Source organism: Heliconius melpomene, chromosome 7 (assembly GCF_056956725.1).
Source record: "Heliconius melpomene rosina isolate 202511_hmr_F chromosome 7, ASM5695672v1, whole genome shotgun sequence".
NCBI lineage: Eukaryota > Metazoa > Arthropoda > Insecta > Lepidoptera > Nymphalidae > Heliconius > Heliconius melpomene.
In genome coordinates, this window is record NC_140395.1 from 8,082,886 (window position 1) to 8,102,257 (window position 19,372).

At 31.5% G+C, this 19,372-nt stretch overlaps 2 protein-coding genes across 12 annotated transcripts in view; one reads left to right on the forward strand and one right to left on the reverse strand.

Moving 5' to 3' along the window:
• Window positions 1-552: 552 nt before the first annotated feature.
• Window positions 553-19,372, reverse strand: part of Nhe2 (Na[+]/H[+] hydrogen exchanger 2) — a 29,002-nt gene continuing 10,182 nt past the window's right edge. For 6 of the 11 annotated variants that reach the window (XM_085188769.1, XM_085188771.1, XM_085188767.1 and 3 more), the window contains exons 3-20: window positions 16,890-17,160; window positions 12,733-12,996; window positions 12,091-12,316; window positions 11,370-11,597; window positions 10,921-11,138; window positions 10,739-10,822; window positions 10,129-10,337; window positions 9,931-10,056; window positions 9,620-9,777; window positions 9,352-9,496; window positions 9,095-9,235; window positions 8,630-8,720; window positions 8,121-8,207; window positions 7,314-7,514; window positions 6,571-6,624; window positions 4,489-4,668; window positions 3,501-3,849; window positions 553-3,204 (exon numbers count right to left, since the gene is read on the reverse strand). In XM_085188769.1, the coding sequence (XP_085044895.1) occupies window positions 3,012-3,204; window positions 3,501-3,849; window positions 4,489-4,668; window positions 6,571-6,624; window positions 7,314-7,514; window positions 8,121-8,207; window positions 8,630-8,720; window positions 9,095-9,235; window positions 9,352-9,496; window positions 9,620-9,777; window positions 9,931-10,056; window positions 10,129-10,337; window positions 10,739-10,822; window positions 10,921-11,138; window positions 11,370-11,597; window positions 12,091-12,316; window positions 12,733-12,996; window positions 16,890-17,160 (3,225 nt within the window). In that variant the 3' untranslated portion in view covers window positions 553-3,011. The remainder of the gene's footprint in view (window positions 3,205-3,500; window positions 3,850-4,488; window positions 4,669-6,570; window positions 6,625-7,313; window positions 7,515-8,120; window positions 8,208-8,629; window positions 8,721-9,094; window positions 9,236-9,351; window positions 9,497-9,619; window positions 9,778-9,930; window positions 10,057-10,128; window positions 10,338-10,738; window positions 10,823-10,920; window positions 11,139-11,369; window positions 11,598-12,090; window positions 12,317-12,732; window positions 12,997-16,889; window positions 17,161-19,372) is intronic. The other 5 variants (XM_085188773.1, XM_085188774.1, XM_085188775.1 and 2 more) reach the window with 5 other exon arrangements.
• LOC146537605 (uncharacterized) lies at window positions 13,595-15,952 on the forward strand. Its single transcript, XM_085188169.1, has one exon. It carries the CDS (start codon window positions 13,595-13,597, stop codon window positions 15,950-15,952), a length of 2,358 nt encoding a protein of 785 aa, XP_085044295.1.

A 19,372-nucleotide genomic window follows, 5' to 3' on the forward strand; every position in this document is an offset into this window, starting at 1 on the left:
AATTGTGTATAAAATTTTAGTTTTTTTAGTTCTTCAGTTATCATTTTTGCTTTTTTTATAGCAATAACAAAAATTACATAAACAATTTCATATATATACATTTTTTCTTTGTGCAACATTATTTGTAAGCAAACAATCATAGATTGATTATTTTTACTTCCAAAAGACTCAAAAATGCTTAAATCTTTAAATATGGTTATTAATGAATTCTATTTAAAAATGGCAATACAATTTGCTAGAATAAGGTAGAATGGCTTTTCACACGGTTACTACCAAATTAATTTTTCAGCCTTATCTGTTTACGAGACTTATGAAGGGGAAGCCAGAACGGAGTGCCAGATTACAGGTACAACAGGTTAAAATATTTACATATAAGTAAATAAGTATTTAATATTAATGCCCATTAAGATGCTACTATGTACCTAATGTTACTTAGGTATATGTATTTACATTATAGTTATGTGGTTATAAAACTGCTTATATTTTTATATAATTAAAATATATTCAATATATGTAAATGTCAAAATTTATAGAATAAGATTAAAAATACAATTTTTCGTTAATAATATTTATTTTTCCAAAGAAAAAATTACATTCTATTATCTATATTATAATAATATAACAATGTTAAGTACAACATTACTAAAACAATGAGCTGTTGTTATCTAAGCTAGGCACTATTTATTTTCAATTGACACACCATAGTTCGTGGAAAGCTTAGTTTTAATTGTATTTTGTTTAATAAAGTTGAAATAAAAATGAATAAAGCAGGATTTCTTCTTTTATTTTTAATAGAGTTTTAGAAAATGTTAACAAAATATATAAAATCAAATATTTTAGGTGTTATATTCATACATTTAGAATATTTTCTGCGTTGGCATGATAGCCTTTGGTATATTAGGTAATTTAGAACAAACAAGCAAGTATTAAATTAATAATAAAAAACATTTTCATTATATTAGCAGTATTTTTTGGTTTAAAATAACTGATTATATTTATAGAAAATTCACACTATACGTGCTTAAAAAATTAATCTACTCTATTGTCAAATCTCTATCTACAAATTCAACGTCTTTAACTAGGTACCTTTAAACATATTATAAGTTAGTTCATAATTATATTTACAATATCACAACTCTCGTGACGATCGTGAGTAAAAAAAAATAAAGTAGATAAGAATAAAATGAAACTTTGCCGTTGTAAAATTTTGCTAGACATTAAAATTTTAGTAAATTAGTTGTATTAGGATGAAGTCAATTGACGTTCTCACTTCACGAACATTTTGAATATAAGCCCACCACAGATAAAAAGGATTAATTAAACAATTGCTTAGATTGTACTCATTTAACATTTTCAATAGAAACCTAAGCATAAAGTAAGCTTACGACACATGAATGAGTATAAAATGTGCACACATACAAAAATATAAATATAGGTTATTAGGTACTTATTTTAACACTACATAAGAAAACGTTTATATCTTTTCCAAGCGGTAAAATATTTTCATGGATTTTTATATCACTAGCCTTTCTAACCAACGTTAACAACCAATAACTTCAAGGTTGAAAGGAAAACAAATTATGATTATAAAAAATACATAGAAGTAGATTATACCAAAAACTTCTAGGCCCATGTTGAGACTAAGTGTGGTTGGTATATGATATACTTTTAAGGAACATACTTATTTATTTGCTAATTTTGAACTACAAAATACAAAAAAAAGGTACACTACCATTGCAAGTGATCTAGCGCTATTATTGTACTAAATGGCTTAAAAATATTTCTTAATGTTACTTTCTTTATCTAAGTATAAGTATGTAAGTACAAATCAATATCCTAGTAACAATTCAACGTTTAAGTATCTAATGTTTTTACAAGCATAGTATAGTAATTAACGGTGGTCTTCTAACATAGACACACTATGGACATTAAAGCAATATCTTGTCTTATTATAAGTTACGTTAATTTACACAACTCGCGAGGGGAGGCTTCTTTACAGGATGTTCCATATTATAGGTACCAATCGATATTTTCTCACATCTAAAATTGTGCTTTTATTCTGATTCCATGTACGCATTTTCCCCGTTTCCTTATATTTATTATGCACACCTTCAATATCATAGTTTAACTTTAACTTAGCTGTAGTTAGTGGTATCTTAAAATCGTATCTTTTTATACAAATGGCATAGTGACGTCACATTGCCAATGACAGTAAGTATTATCTAGCAAGTATTAACATAACATTTTTTTTTTCAAATTACTTTTGCAGTCCACTAAAGAAATTAAAATTTTGGAAAAAAAAAATGTTGACTTAAATCATTTAAAAAGTGAATATTAATTTGGGGCGTATGAAAAATAAAAAGAATAATAATAAATGTACACAAGTTATATATTACAAACTATTTACATTTAATTTATTATTATGTATTGTCATTGGCAACAGGTGCCATATTTGAAACAAATTAAAAAAACCTTTTCTACTTTATTCCATACCTATTCATGTCTACATACATAAATATTATCTATACATAGATATTACAATTCAATTTAAAAGAATATCACCAATTAAATATTTATTAAAAGAGCATAGAAAAATACTGATAAGTTTCAATACTAGCAGCCATAATAACTCCAAAACATAAAACGGTCATTGAATACAAGTTAGTAAGATTTTAATCGAAATTATGTAAAACGTATACATTAAAGCAAAATTTGTAGATTTAAATGCATGAAACGTTCAATTATTAACAATGAAACAAATAAATATAAATTTATCGACTATGGGCTGTTATGAAAACCATTTTAACTGTTTTCATGGACGACTTAAAAATAACTGCTGTAACCGCGTAACAAATTTCCAGATAATTCATTTATTTCTACATAAAAAAAAAACGATATCATCAAAAAATCTTGCAAATGCAATATATCACCCTGAGACATTACACACAAACTCACTCTAGTGTCCTATATTTAAGAAGTGGTAACCTATCTTGATCACCACGGCGGGGCACTCAGGTGTTCTCATCGGAGGAGTCATCAGAGGAGGAGCTAGTTAAAATATTAGAGGCCATAGTAAGTTGACGACTGAAGGGTTCCCTGGGTAGACTCTGTTGACCCAGAGCTAAACGACGAATTCCCATACGTTCACTTTCAGGCAGTGATTTGCTGCATTTTTCTTCGGTTATTGCGTCACGTGATAAAGAACTGAAAATTATATAGAATATTATTTATAAGAATAACGAGTATTTTTCGCCGTTAAGGAAAGAATGTGTTATATTAAAACATTAAACTTTTAATTCTTAATTACAATTAACGCTTTTACTTAAAGAAGTAGAAGGTAAATGGTACCTATTAAAACATTAATCACTAACAAAAGAATACATTGAATGAAACTTTCAAATGCTCAACTAAAATAGCTATTAAAAAGACCCTAATTTAACAGAAAGCTTTATATATAAAAGTAAATATTTCATATATAACAAACAAAATGTTAAGCCTACCCGGTAAGTTCAAGCATTGATCCTCTCCTACATTGGCCTCGATGTGGTCCCTGCATAATGCTAGCTGGTCTAGACGAGGCTCCTAGCGGATCACAATGTGCTACGTCTTCCATAAGTAGTACTGACGGGCCACCCAGACTTGTGCTGCGTTTGGACAGCAAGCTCGGACCCTGCCTTATTTGTCCATATATTGGTTCGCCCTTCACTGATGAGCTTTCGCCTTTAGATGAATCAGCTTTTCCTTCAGAATCTGACACCACTGGCATGTCCGCGGCTTGCGTAGAACTAGAGCTCTCTCTTCGGAATAGACCTATGATAGATTTCGGATGTTTTGGCTTCTCTATGCCACCTATATAGGATTATGATGAAGGTGTAACAGTGGGTTAGGGATAGTAAGGGAGAGAAAAAAGAAAATCAATAAGAGAATATAAACATTATACATTATTTTATATGACTTACTTTTAGTTAATTAGGGGAAGCTTATTGGTAATTTTCATTAAAATTAATATTATAAAAAAAAAACAATCATAAAGTAAAAAATTATAAAGTAAATTAAAGCGTGCAAGAAGTTGTACAAAAAATATTATGGCTAGACTAAGATATTAATAATTGTGGGTATTTGTAAAAAAAGGCAGTAAAATTGTGTTAAATGAATGGATTTTGTCTCTAATGTGAAAGATATATGAATTACCATAATATTAATGCATTTCTCTATAGATTAAATTATCAGTGATTCAATTATCTTGATAAAAAATATCTACTGTAAATAGTTTGATATATGGTTGCAGTAAATAATTATTTTAAATATGACATCTAAAAAAATGAATAATCTCGACACTATAATTGGTTTGTATACTATTTAGCACGATAAATTAATTTAATCTCATAAAACGTATTTTTTACTCAAATATTTTTAACAACAATTGAAATATCTATAAAAATTGCTTAGTTACTGTATTATAATTCTTTATTTATTAGTAAAATTTACCTAAGAAGGTCGCTGAAGGTGAATTGTAGGCCAAGTATTCTTTATTTGATGCCCACGATGGGAATTCTGATTGTTTCAAAGCGGTAGTTCCTTCCGCTTCTTCTCGTTTCCATGGCAACATAGTTTCCGTAGCAGTCGGCGTAGCGACGCGAGCTTGCTCGGCTACGGTCATATAAGTATCTAAACAGAAAGAATTGCAATTAGTTTTTTTTTTATAATAATGTTATTTTAGTGCATTTGACGTGAGTGATGTGAAATTTATTAAAATCAGCTTCACGCTGTATCCCGCACACAGAAGGCAGAGGAAATCTAGTGTTAAGACACTCCGTTTACCAATTTCTGTGAATTCTAGAGGCATTGCGTGTTGGGTAGCGGCAGTGCCGCGTTTTGCCTCGACACCGGAGCGTAGAAATGGAAATATGAATTTAATAAATATTTCATTTCCTCAAGTGGGAATCGAACTCACTACCCCATTTAGTTTGCCTTTACAGTTTTTTCATTTTGTGCCCCTACGCCACGTCTGGTCAAATAAAAAATCAGACTGTTTTTTCCACAAGGATTTTAAGATATTTTTTTATAACAAGTCGTGATGCAGGGAGGTCAATAGCATCGAGCACGTAATGCTGATATACAGCTTCACGCTGTATCCCGCATATAGCAGGGTACACCAGGTGGTGTCGCTTACAGCAATACGGTTGTGCTCCTGCACCCCGACTGGCCGCTGGCTGCTGTAGGTTATAGGCTGACATACCTACATCCTATATCTTATAAAACAAAGTCGCTTTTCGTGTCTGTCTGTTGTTTCTAACTCTTCTTCTTCTAAACCACTCAACGGATTTTGATGCGGTTTTCACCATTAGGTCGAGTATTTTTCATAGAAGGTTTATATATAGTTTATTATTTGTACATTCTTATGTAAATTAACATAAATACAATAAATGTGTATAAAGTCCTTCCCGTTCAGACACTTTCGCGCATGCGCTGCTTTAATGGTAAGTACTACATGAAAAAATGTACTGGAGTATTGTTCCTCTTAATAAGATCTAAAAAAAAGTCCACGACGGCATATTCGTATCTTTTAAGAATAACGTGTAGTGATAATTTTTCTGTCTAAAAATAATAATTTCTATATATTTTTTATTATCAGTCATATTATGGTATTAATCCTTATCCTTTAAAATACTTTATTAAAAGATAAATAAAAGAAGATAAAATTTTCTCTTAACACTATTTGGAAATTGCGAATAGTTTTAGAGAAAAACGCATTTAATTGTTGGCACATCCCGCCGTTGACACATCAGCTGTATGTTACTCAAGTTTCACTTATCCCTTACTCTCAGCATATAAATAAGTATATTAGTTACGTTGGCCATTTAATGTAGATCAAAACTGTCTTTTACTGTTTTTCATTTTAATAAGTAATTTAGAAGTTGTTACAATATCAAAAAATACCGCGCCCCGCGACGTTTTGCTTATACAAGCGAGTCCGCCACGCCGCCTGCCTTATACGCATCGGTCGATCAGTGGTAGAATGCCCGCCCGCCACGCGGGCGGCCCGGGTTCGATTCCCGGCCGATGCATATTTAATTAATTTTCCTCACAGGCAGCCACGTAGTGCTTGCTGTTCATCAGGGACAGAATACCCTCTTTAGCATTAACCGCAAGCTCGAAAAAAAAGCCGCCTGTCTCTATAGCAACGAAGAGTTGAATGTATTATTTCAGTGCGATATATTTGGTTTCATATTTTTTATAGTAGGTAGTTATTAGTAGGTAGGTTTTTGTTTATAATTTCTTCTGTTTAAAAATAATCATTTAACTATCTAAAAATAGTCATTTAAATATATTTTAATAAGTACTTGAAAAGATTAGTAGCACAGATTTAAAATTACGGTACCTACTAAAAAATCCTTGCTGTGTAAAACAATTGGAAAATCTTTATTGAAACTACGAAAATGCGGGTTGCATTAGGGTTTAATTAATTTTCACATTACCTTAAGTGCTTTGCAAACATACATTATACGAATAATCCAGTAGTAAAAGCGGGCGAAGCCGCAAAAAGGTCGCTAGTAATTCAATATTTACCATTATCATCAGACATGCGTCGCTCATCCTCTTCTAAAATATCTTCATTAGGAACTGCAGCGGAAAAAGAACAAAAATTAATTATTCTATATAAGTAACTCTGTATATTCATGCGTCTACATTAAATGGTATTTGGCAATAGGAAAATGCAATCGCTATTTCTATATTGGCAATTATTCAAACGGAAATGGACCCATTAAAGTTGTTTCTATAACTAAATGCTTCTAGTACGTCGTTTACTTCGTGTATCGAATAAACTTACATAATTGAAATGATCTAAAAAATATGAAACCTACTGTATATTTAATACAAGTCCTTTTATATATATAGATAATATGCGCTTGATGAAACTATATTGAAATACTTTGTAAAATTTATTCATTTAATAAATTATTAATTAATTAATTTCTTAATTTAGAATATAATCCAATTAATATTGCAACTATCAAAGTTCCATTTAAAATTATCACAAACTAATCGTTTGGCATACAAAACAAACGCCAAATGATTTTCCTTTTAATGTATTTAGATCTGACGATGATGGATGTTAAAACAGTATCTTGACTACGTTTGTTTTGCTCTGCCCTATATAAATATTTATCATGCAATAACGACCCAATTAAGCTACCAAAAAGCATCCAAAATATTAAACTTTTTATAATAAAGCTTTTAAAAAAAATACTCAGAAAATAAGCGTTCGGTCATCCAGAAGCGAAAGTTTTAGTTTTTTTTAGTAAACATACCGAAATTATACGTGGATCTGTCCCTTCTCCACGGTAAAGATTTCTCAACAGCTGTAGGCAGTATTTCTTCAGGCGTTTTAGCGTACTGTTTTACGATTCTCGCTTTCAGGGGATTGAAGCCAGGCAGGTTAGCCAATTGATTTAAAAGAGAGCTACTGTTCTCTTTATGCGAAGATGTTGGACTGACTTCATTATATCCAGCTGATAAGATATCGCCAGTTGGGTATATTTGTTAGTTTGCGTTGCCACATGAAATTGCAAGAAGGGGAGAAAACGACAATCAAACACAAACGGTGGTAAAAAGCTAAGAGCAAGAGAAAAATACCTATCACAAGTACTAGCAAAATTAGCGGTAATGAAATAAATCAGTAAATTAAAAAAAAACCCACGAAACTTAATCTAAGCGACGAAGCGAAATAAGTCGGTTAATTGAAAAATAAAGAGAAATTAGTGAAAGACGCATTTGTGAAATTAAAATGTTAAACATGCCACCCACAATCAAAACAATTCTTAAATATCAATTACATACCCTTTCTAAGACAATGAAAAAACCTTAATTAGTTTTTTTTTGGAAAAAAAATTAATATATACCAAATAAACAGTCCCATAACAGTTTCGTGGTTATATAATATTTAATATATACGTATAAGTGTGGCAAACAGCATAAACTTCACAACAACAATGAGACTGAATTAGAACATAATTAATATGAAAACATATATTTTTTCATTGTTATAATTATAAACATTATAATTGTATGTTCCAATTCAAATCAGGAATATCACAAGTTACATGCAGAATACCTACGCGGGGTTTTTGCAGTGAAAGTTATACCGCCATCGTCGGTCTCACGGCGCGGCTCCTCATCCTCCTGCAGCACCTCGTCTATATAGTCTATAGACAATAGAAACTTTATTTTACTAATCGCTAGTAATAATTAACCATTATATATATATAAACATTAATAAAATTATATTAATTTAAAATCATTTTGACTGTCCAATTAGGTAACTAAAATATATACAAAATTATTTTTTTTCAACATGAATTTTATATAATTTAAATAATAGATTTATTATATGACCAGGCAGGCAACAAAAGTGACAGTAGCTTGTGTGGAAAAAAAATACAATCCAAGACATTAGTCCTACAAGTGTTCGATTTTTGAAAGTTTCCCAACAGGTAACAACCTACAGCTAAAAAGCACTAGTGTCGCAAAAAAATATAACAATGGTGCCAGTGATTTATAAAAAAAAAATAATACCAAACGTGCATGCGACTGACACTGGTGATAGTATTAAAGAATTATTAAGTACCTAATCTATAATATTTTTTTTTACCGTGCGTGAACTGTTTGGCCGAACCATTTTGCTGGAATTCTGGAAAAGTTACATGATTTTTTCCATCCTGTAAAAGTAATATATTTAAATGAAAAAAAAAAACATACATTTATGTGAGGTCGTCGTGGTCGAGCGGCACAAGGGTGTGACGACGCGACGGTTGTGGGTTCGATCCCCACTCGAGGAAGTGCAATATTTATTTACGTTTATATTTCCATTTCTTCATCCGTCTTAAAGCGCGGCGTTGAGTTCCGCCACTGAACACGCAATGGCTCCAGAATTCGGCAGAAAGTGGGGAATGGAGTGTCTTAACACTTTTTGGTTCCCTCTGCCTACCCTGGTGTGTGCGGGATACAGCGTGAAGCTGATTTTATATATTTATGAATATGATTCGTTTGACGTTGCATATTAATTGAATTATTTCAAATCATACTAACTTACCTGCTTTCCCCGTTTACTACGCTTATGGTGGTGCTTACGGTCGCCTACTAACCGTCGTATATTCATATGAGTTTTGTAATTAACTTGGGTTCCTAAATCACGGTCATTGACAGCGTGTCTACTGTAACTCAAACGACGATGCTAAAAATACACACAAATTATATTTAAGAAAAACTAAATATTACTTATTAAAAGCCATTTTTTTCTTTGTATAAATAGAGCGTAAAAAATAAAGTAATAAAAATTTGATTCAATACCCTTACACGTCTATACGGTTTGCATAACTCTTCAGCAAGGAGGTGATGAATCCTAGCATCAGTCAAATCCTTTTTGGACGGATTGTATTCCAATTCCTGCATGTCTATGTTCCATGTTGAGGAGTCTAATTGACTAAAGCTGGGACTGAAAAAATATTTTAAAAAAATCTTTGTAAGTAATAAGTATAATTGGCACTATATATATTCGAAGGTATGTATGTATGAAAAAATTAATAAATATCTGAATCTAATTACATGAAAAATGTACCTTCCATTGAAATTCGCATTAGTATAGTTCTTAAAGATAGCTGACATTGATTCGGCACCGGAAATATTGCCGATCGTTGAGGCATTCCTTTGCATGTATTCAATAGCATCTCTCATCGCCAGCTTCGAATAAGTTTCAAGAATCTTTGGCTCAGCACCCTGGTAGCCAAATTGTCATAATTATATAAATAACTGATTAAAATTGGACATGTTTTTTTAATTACTAGTATAAATAAATTGTTGCTAAGAAAAATTTTTAATTATCTAGGATCATTAAATTTTTTACAATATAAATATGTTTGTGGTAAGTACCTGATAGTTTCTTAACAAGAAAGGCCTAATAAATCTATTGTCGAACCGTTTAAATTTGTCCCTTATATGATGGTTACCATGTTTACCCAAAATATCTTCTACACCTGCCATCAAATGGTCCATGAACTGAAAAAGTTTTTATAATTAACTAACCAGTATTTTTCTATTTCAGTGAATATGAACATTTCGAAATATTACCCGTTCATGAATTCTCTCATTCATCGTGGGCTTCCTCTTCTCAACAGTTTTAACATTTAGTATCTTGACTAGAGGTTTAATGGTAATCCCTTGTATGAAGACGGTGAAGTATATAACAGCTATGGTTGTAGTTACGAACATCGGTTGAAGTTTTACCACTTCTGGATCTATTAATAGCACCAATGCAAATGCGACCGCGCCTCGAAGACCTGTTGTGTAATTTGGTATAAATGGGTCATGGGTTGTTTATGTGCCGTCTTTATGTTCCTTACCATGAACAAATATTTATGAACTACTCACGGATATTTTTGTAGAAATAACATTAGGAAATTACGAAATAATAAAACAGACCGCGGCGTTGAGTTTCTTCTTTCAACGCACTGCCTCTAGAATGCGGCAGGAAGTGGGGAACGGAGTGTTTTAACATAAGGCTTCCTCTGCCTCTCCTACTTGCGGGATACAGCGTGAAATACATATTCGACTACGCTACTAGCGTTGTTGTAGCAATGTTATTGGAATACATATTCGACTACGCTACTAGCGTGATTTACAGCAACAGCAATAGCGCTGTAAAAAGAATACATAAATTATATTGAACGATTAAACTCACCTCCATATGACATAACAAATTTCTCTACCGTATTTAATTTGTGCAAACGGAACTTATTAGCTACAGCGCTAAAAATGTAAACACCTGAAACGTAAATTAATAATATACGTTTGAAAAATACATATATCAATTTAAATAGAAAATGTAATAGAAATGAAGAAAAAAAATCGATTAATAGTTACCTATTATGCGAAAGACCGAGCAAAAAACGATGGTGAGTAAGACAAACCAAGTGTTCCAGTCGTGGTTGTTGTTGACGGTAGCGACTCCGAGGAACATGAATATGATGGTCTCCGACGAAGACGAGAGCATCTTCATTGTATACTTAATTGTCGTATGCGACTTGTGCGATATATTTGCTTCTACGTAATTCTTCATTGTTATTCCACAAAATGTTATACTAAAATAAAATGCAATAATAATATCGGCGTACTTTAACTTTATTTGGCGTTTAGAATATCTTGATACTAACTTAGCAATTTCTTTGGAACGAAAACATCTTATACTTATATCATGCTATCATGTAAGAGTTGTTATAAGACTTATATAAAAATGTAGCCCTTGGAGTTATTTATACTCTTATTAGATAAAAAAATATACATCTTATCCTATTACTTTTGGAGTAACTTACGCTAAGATCCCACTCATATGGAACATCTCTGCATTCAAATAAGCTAAGTATGCCATAACAAATATGAATATGGGTTCAATAACCCTCACTTCGTGGGTAAATCGGGTCACGAGGCCGGTCGCGAAGCCCCATACAACTCCGATACATGTCCCACCAACCGCTACCACTAAGAATGACGCAAAGCCTGCCAAGAAATCTGTATACATAAGCCGAGACGGGCCCATTTCCCTGAAAACATAAGTACACTTTACAGAACTGGCATACATATAGCATGTGGTGCCTATTTATTACTATTTTTAATAGCTATAGCAGGTATTTATTAGCATATACTTTTAGCTGCACGGCTTATCTTACATGAGCAAAGGGTACGTAGTGTTAAGACACTCCGTTCCCCAGGTTCTACATATACTTTAGTATTGCCTTTCCTACCATTACACTTATTTTTTTTTTTTATACAGTCATGGTTTTAGGTTTTTTATAATACAGAATAAAAATATTAATAATAACTTTAAAATATGTAGGTTATCAAATGTTAAAGGAAGTTTAAGACTTAAAAAACAAAACTATTACGATAATTGCACAGAAAACAAAATTATATTAATCAATAAATATTAAATTATATTTTTATATGTATGTCTATATCGTAACATTATATAATTAAATACTTACAATAAATTAAGAAATTATATCCTATATTTTTTAATTTAATTTCTTTACTCACGTATAAGCCTCGAACATATGGTACAAGACAACGGTGACAGCATCATTCAACAATGACTCTCCAAATACTACTATGTACAAAACTTCATCCACATGTATTTCTTCGAAGACCGCAAGCACTGCCACGGGGTCCACGGCAGAGATTAGAGCACTAAACAAGAACATGTCAAGTAACGGTGTGGGACAACCAAACATGCCGGTTTGTCCACAAGCCCATAACGATGCACCTGATAAATAAAATATAAATCAGTTTCACGCTGTATCCCGCATACAGGAGGGATGGCAGAGGGAAGACAGTGTTAAGACACTTCATTCTCCAATATAATATAAATATTAGTATTATGATGAGGCAGTACGATATATTTGAGGCCAGTCATGACGCAGGGGTGCGATAGGTTGTGAATTCGGTTCCCCCTCGAGGAAATTAAATATTTAATAGCTTCATTCCTCGCTCGCTCTGGGAATGAGGCAAAACGCGGCAATGAGTTCATGAAGAGTTATTCTGGAATTCATTGCTTGACGGGGAGCGAAAGTGTCTAAATGGGAATAGAGTGGCCTAACCATTGGGTCCAGGTTCCCTTTGCCTGCCTTATATGTGGAATACGTTATGAAGCTAAAACAAGTATAATATAACTAAACTTACCAATAGTTAAAGTATTAAATACAGTGCCAACCACGGCAAATAGTAAAATTGTTCCAAGATGGTCGAAAAATAGCCTGTTGGGCATAAAGTATCCGGCATCCAATATAATGGGCGGCAACATATATAGAAAAAACGTATCTGGTGTTAAGGGTTGGACATGAACACTGTGCGTGCTTAGCAAAAGCGCACCAATTAGAACTCCTACGAAGATAAGTAAGCAAGATTCTGGAAACATCCTTGATAGTTTTGGTGCCATGTGGAACCCTGGAAGAAGGATTATATCCTGTTTTAAAAACTTAAAAAGAAGAAATTAAGTGAAGAAATTAAATTAAATGTATTTAAAACAAATAATTTGTAGTTAGGGGTTTTGAAAATGAATATATTTTTAATTAATTGCATATTTGTTAGTCTGTACACTGTGAAAAACCTGAGAATGGAATGAATATTAAATATAATGTAATGTGGGCGTATAAAATACACGCCCGGCGATACTTAGTTCTTAATATAATGGAAAAATACAATTAATTTTAATAAATATATAAGCTATTTAAATATATACCTATTTCTAAAGATTGTAGAGTACAGTACATAATATACTATATTCATCCTTTTTTGTAACTCTTTTTATAGACAATACCGAATATAAACATTTTCTTACAAGACAGCTATCATAAATATACCTTGACATATAACAATGTGCCATTGTCGTAATAAAATATGCATAAAAACGTTATATATGTGTAACTAAATTTAAATAAAAATAAACATAAATATTACAAAATAAATTATCAAGTGACGCCATTAATTTAGAATGTAATAAACCAAAGAAGGCTTTATTAAAAACTTAGAAGTATAATTTGTAATGGATAAAACCGAAATAAAATCAAAGAAATTTAAATCACAATCGTTCACTAATTTTCTTGACATATTGAACCCAAGTCAGTCATATCTACGATCAAGAAACTGCAATGTTGTTCTTAAAACGTCTTGCAATAACTGTTGTAGAGAGGCATCCAAATATAACCAGCCAACACAGCCTAATCAAACTTTATACATTACGAGTGAAAACTATCATGCTTTAAACAGAAATGGTAGCCATAAGTCGATAGTAAGATCTACGAGCACTTTCTTTTATGATTTGGACAAAATTGTAAAAAGACATTCATGTCATTATTTTACCAGGAAAGACTCGGACAACAAAATTTCTAAATGTTATCTTGAAGAGAAAACGAATAAAAATGGATTTCGAGTTAAAAATGATACTGTTGTTCAAGATTGTGCAGCTCAAATACAATCAAAACTAAAAGTAAAAAATAACTTAAAATTGAAACAGAATAAAGCAAAAAAAATCTCTAGAAATCCCTCTCTAAAGTATCTAGAGAAACCAAGTCTTTCTTCCGAAATATATTTAAACGATAACAATACTATAAACGACAATATTTATGTTAAACAAGAGGATAAATATTTACAAAAATTTTGGTCATTCGCAAAATATAAAACTGAATATGCATATCCCTTAAAAAAAGAAAAGAAATCTAAAAAGAACGATCACAGTAAGCAGGTAGAAAACCCTTGTCCTTGTCAATTATTTTCCTACGCTTGTCCTTGTACTGATAAGAAATCCTTGACTGAATTGGCGAAAAATAGTAAAGTCCTAACAGTTGCTGACCAGATTACTAGCACTACATATTTTTTACAAAAGACCAGTAGCCAAAATATTAGTTCTAATATTGAAAACATTAAAGATACAAATAATAGTGAAAGTATTAAAACTGCTGAAGAGTTTCAGAAAAAATCTGATGAAATAAAAAATACACAATGTAAACCAAGCATAGTTACAAGCACGTGCACTAAAAATAGCACTAATATTAAAAACAGACCTCAAAAGAAGTCACAAAAATTAATATGTCCTCGTTGTAAGGAGAAATTAGAAATACTAAGCACAACTGAAGACGAATGTAGCATAATATCGAGGAATATACCACTTTGTCGTAACAGTTGTCTTGAAACTGAAACTTACAATACAAATAACGTTGAAAACAATGATGTTTGTAACCACAATCCACCATGTGAGCTCGTTCCAATTTGTCAGATATTGCCCCATGAAAATGAATGCGTGAACGCAAAACACATTGAGAATGTATCGGTTTTAAAACATAATCCAAGATTAATAAGAATTACAAAAGCCTGTCGCCATCACCCTCCATGCACGGTTGTACCATCTTGCCAAAAAATAAATGTGCTCAAAAATAACTGTGAATTTATCCCTCCCTGCTTGCATCATCCCCGTTGTGTCAATGTGCCTCTATGTGTGCCGGTGTTTAAAAACCTCTACTATAACGATATATTTGACAAGCCAACTGAAGACAAAAATAAAGTGGAACGAACTTTAAGCCCAAAATATAAATATATAACTGAACTTCAACATGACTCATTAAATAATAATAATGTGTATCCATTTCATTCTTCACAAAATAAATGCCAGTGTTTTGGCAATTGCTCACCAAAAGTAAATTTACAACCTGAGCTATCTTATGCACCACCAACTTCTTCCCTTTATCAAATGCCTATAAAATTGCCTCTAAATTACAGTAAATCGACTAAATCATGTCAGTATGATTGCTTGGATTGCAAATGTTATACTTTAGATGATTTACAAGAAAATGATTATATTGAAACAGTAGTGTATATAAGAGATGTTGGGTGTCAATTCAAAAATAATAACCCATCTCCAACAAACTCATTGCTTTACTCCAGAAGTTCCAAGCTTTTTTATGATTTTAATACGGAAACCAATAAGTTCTATACAACTTTTTATAAGCCAAGCTATAAAGACAAATATACAAATCCAGTTTCTGGAGAAGAACTATCTATGTCAACGTTTACTTCTTCATTCGAAGTAGATGAGCATTGTCCATCACACGGAACAAAACAAGCTTACAGAAAAGGCAGTACAGGATTTAATGCCAAAAATCCATATGTAACAGCTTATGCTAATTTAATAGATCCAATATTCCCATATAAATTATCATCTTTATCTGATAATGCGAAGCGAAAAATTGATAGTTCAAATAACATTGAAACTTGTTCACGATTGCACACAGAATTTGTCAAGTCTCGCAGAAGTATTCGAAAAAGAAAATACAAGAACATATTTTCTGTAAAACGCAGGCGAAAAATTAGATCTTCTTCGAATTCCAAGAAGATAAATGTTTGTTAAAAATGTCTATCAAATGTCTATAATTATTAACGGTGCCTAAATTGTTTTTATTATTATTTTTAATAAATGCCATGTTTAAATGATACTTTATTTACAATTTAGTGAAAATAACCCTACAACTTTGAGATTTGTATCAGATTGTATTGAAATTTAATACTATTGGGTCTCGTCGTTATCTTTTTTTTCTCAGTTTAAAAATTCTTTGCAAAATTTTCAATAGGTTTAAAATTATTTAAAGGTTCCTTTCGTTATATTTTATAAAACGCCATAAAGTCTTATTTAGTATTTCGATATTCTGCTCTTATTATACGAGTGGTAGCAGTGATAGCCAATGAACTGCGAAAGCGAGTTCATATCTCCCTATTATTAAAAAAAAGAAAAATCCGCCAAAAAAAAACCATTCCCAAAAGTTTATTTCGATTAAAAATTGAGAACACATTGTACTCTTAATTATTTTTTCCCAGGAACCCCCTTAAAATTTAAATGAATCCTAATAAGCTATAAATAGGGATTTTCCTCTTTTAAGTTTACATATAGCTTGTTTACATTTCGTCATCAACAAAACGTGCTATCAATTAATTACTATGTGGCTAATCTTAGATGTACTATTAATAACTAATATGACTATTTATATACCCGCGTACAGAGAGAACTTTGCTCTTGCATCGTGCCTCATGCCTCATGCCTCGTGCCATTTGTTTTACGTTAATGAAACTGCATCAGTAGATTAAATGTAAAAATTTAAACAGATTAAATAATGATGAATCAGTTTTTATATATAAGTATTTGAATTATTTTTGTGCTAGTTGAAGAATTTAGACGAACGCTGGCTAGCACTGAATAGTATATTTTTCGACGTAAATAGGTTTACTTTGTCTCTATGTCTATTTCATATATAACATATATACAAGTTATAAACAGAAAAATTAATTCATACCTATTTTAGCGATACTGGCGAAAAAGATCCACACGCCGATCAAGAAAGGAGTTTCCACACGGTGAAACTCGACAGCTGCTATAACAAATGTTCTTTCTTTTTTCGGCTTTGCGGTAGTTGTCGTTTCCGTTGTGGATTCTTGCTGTTGACGCAGCTGTGTGCCCGGGGGTTCCCCTGGCATTGGTGCCACGGGACCCATGGGCCCAAATCCGAGGCCAGGATACGTTGAGATCCCATCGACTGTTATGGACGGACTTTGTTTCGTGGTGCTCTAAAAAATGTAAAGGAAATTTAGTACCCATCTTATATTTTACATAATAATTTATTTTAATAAATTATAATTTTTTTATTGAACAATATTATTCTTCAAAATGATTGATTAAACTTTTGTTATTTTAGTAAGATTATGTATAGGTGGGTCCAAGAGGAGCGGGTTCAAATCTCGTTTTGCAAAAAAATACACGTTTTCTAATAAACTATTTTTTATTAATGTTGTCCTACAAAACCCATCAAAGCTGCATAAGCATGTAGGTATCCCGTGTATGTGATAAAGAGCTTTTGTCAAAGTAGTTGCCAACGACTAAAGAGATATTACAGACATCACACTATCAAACAAATTTGCCATACTGCGGTGTTCTCCATTAATATCTTTAGTGGTTTTTATAAAATTTAATTAATGAGTGGAGTATATGTACTAGCGTACCGTACCGTATTCTCTTGTACATTGGCAGCAAAAAAAAGCATTAAAACACTTACTCCTTATTTCATCTGTCGGTTAAGATTTTCTTTAGTACATTTCGATTTTATTATATCCGCAAAATAAAGACAGTGACTAAATGTATGAAATATATGAACAATATTTTAAAAATATATACTATATGTTTTTGCCTAAAGTGTAATTCTATTTTAATATAATTTAATTTTATCCGATCGCTTTAGTTTGAATATAATACAACTTTTGCACTGTTAAATTTATTTTAAAAACGGCATAGGTTGAAAAAATCTGAAAATGTCAGCGCAACGTAGCTATTTCCGCCTTGACGCCCTCCAAACGTGAAAACAAAGAACTTCCTCTCCGTTTTACAAGATTTTTAAAACACGTGTTAGTATTATGAAATTCTATACTTGGATTATATGATGGATTGTTTTAATATTCATACCCAATAATTTTAGAAATGTACTCATATAGCAGTTAATTTCTACTATCTAAGTAAGTTTTTAATGCAGCTATTTCTTAATTTACATATTATTTTATGTTAATTACGGTTATAATTTAAATTTCCAAACCAAATTATGAAATCTAAAATCAGTTATACCTTTTATTATAGTACTTTTAAAATCCAAATGTAACATTTGAAAAAGTCTCATTTAAATTTTATTAATTGTAAAATTGACAGCAACTTATATTAGCGGCAAAGATTTTGAATATAATGCAGTTAGGCTATTGTTTAAAAACTGCAAATCTGAATTCTCGACCGCAGATACTATCTTGACCTCTCTGCGGACACTTTGTCACTCTACGTGGCCTTGAATTCCCACATGAAAGGCTATTTACTTAAATTTATTATTTCTTATTTTATTAACGCTAAAACTAAATAAAATGGATCAGCTTCACGCTGTATCCCCCACACAGCAGGATAGGAAGAGGGAACCTCGTAGTAAGACATTCCGTTCCCCACTTTCTATTCTGTTCTGTTCTGTTCTTTTTACCCCACTTTCTGCCGAATTCTGGAGGCATGTCAAAAATAAATTACTAAATTTTTAAAACCATTTTTATATTAACTAAAATAATATACATTTCTTATTAGAATTTTCATATTATGTGCTTGGAAAATTATATTGAAACTAAGTACTGTACTTGAAAAATATGAAAATTTTCAGTTTAACATTTATTTAATTACGTTTTCAATCATTTACTTATTTCTCATTGATTGTTTGTCATTGTAATGAAATTCTTAGGAGCTTATACTGGTCTACCCTTACATGTAAGTTGTTTTAGGTAAAGTTATAAAGCTAATTATGGAAGATAGTGATGAGCTCACGTCCGACCTACATAGTGTCAATAGAATGATAATATCTCAAAGGGAAATACGTACTCCAAAATTTATTATTATTTTGTTTTTGAGATCGAGAAACTTCAAAGTAATAAAGTAGACCAGTCTTTATTTCAAGCTATTTATATTATCAATAATCTATAATATTAAAGAAAACAGAATGTTCCTTAATCAAGGTGCACACATTTTTAAAATTACTGTATAGATTTAATGAAACTTTTTGTTGTAAACCTAAGAAGGGCATAGGGTGGGTATATCATTATTTTGAAGATCGGAACTCTTTATTATAGAATCATAAGAGACAGGTTAATAATAAACTGTAAGAAATAACAAAATGGCTTCTCTGCAAAAGTAATTAAGCAAGACGCATTTTCCGGTGGCATATAAAAATTTAAGATTCAGGTGTTCCAGACAGCTGAAGAATAGCTC

Bases quoted from the DNA above. Each gene is read 5' to 3' on its own strand.
- LOC146537605 (XM_085188169.1), top strand. From the start codon at position 13,595: ATGGATAAAACCGAAATAAAATCAAAGAAATTTAAATCACAATCGTTC.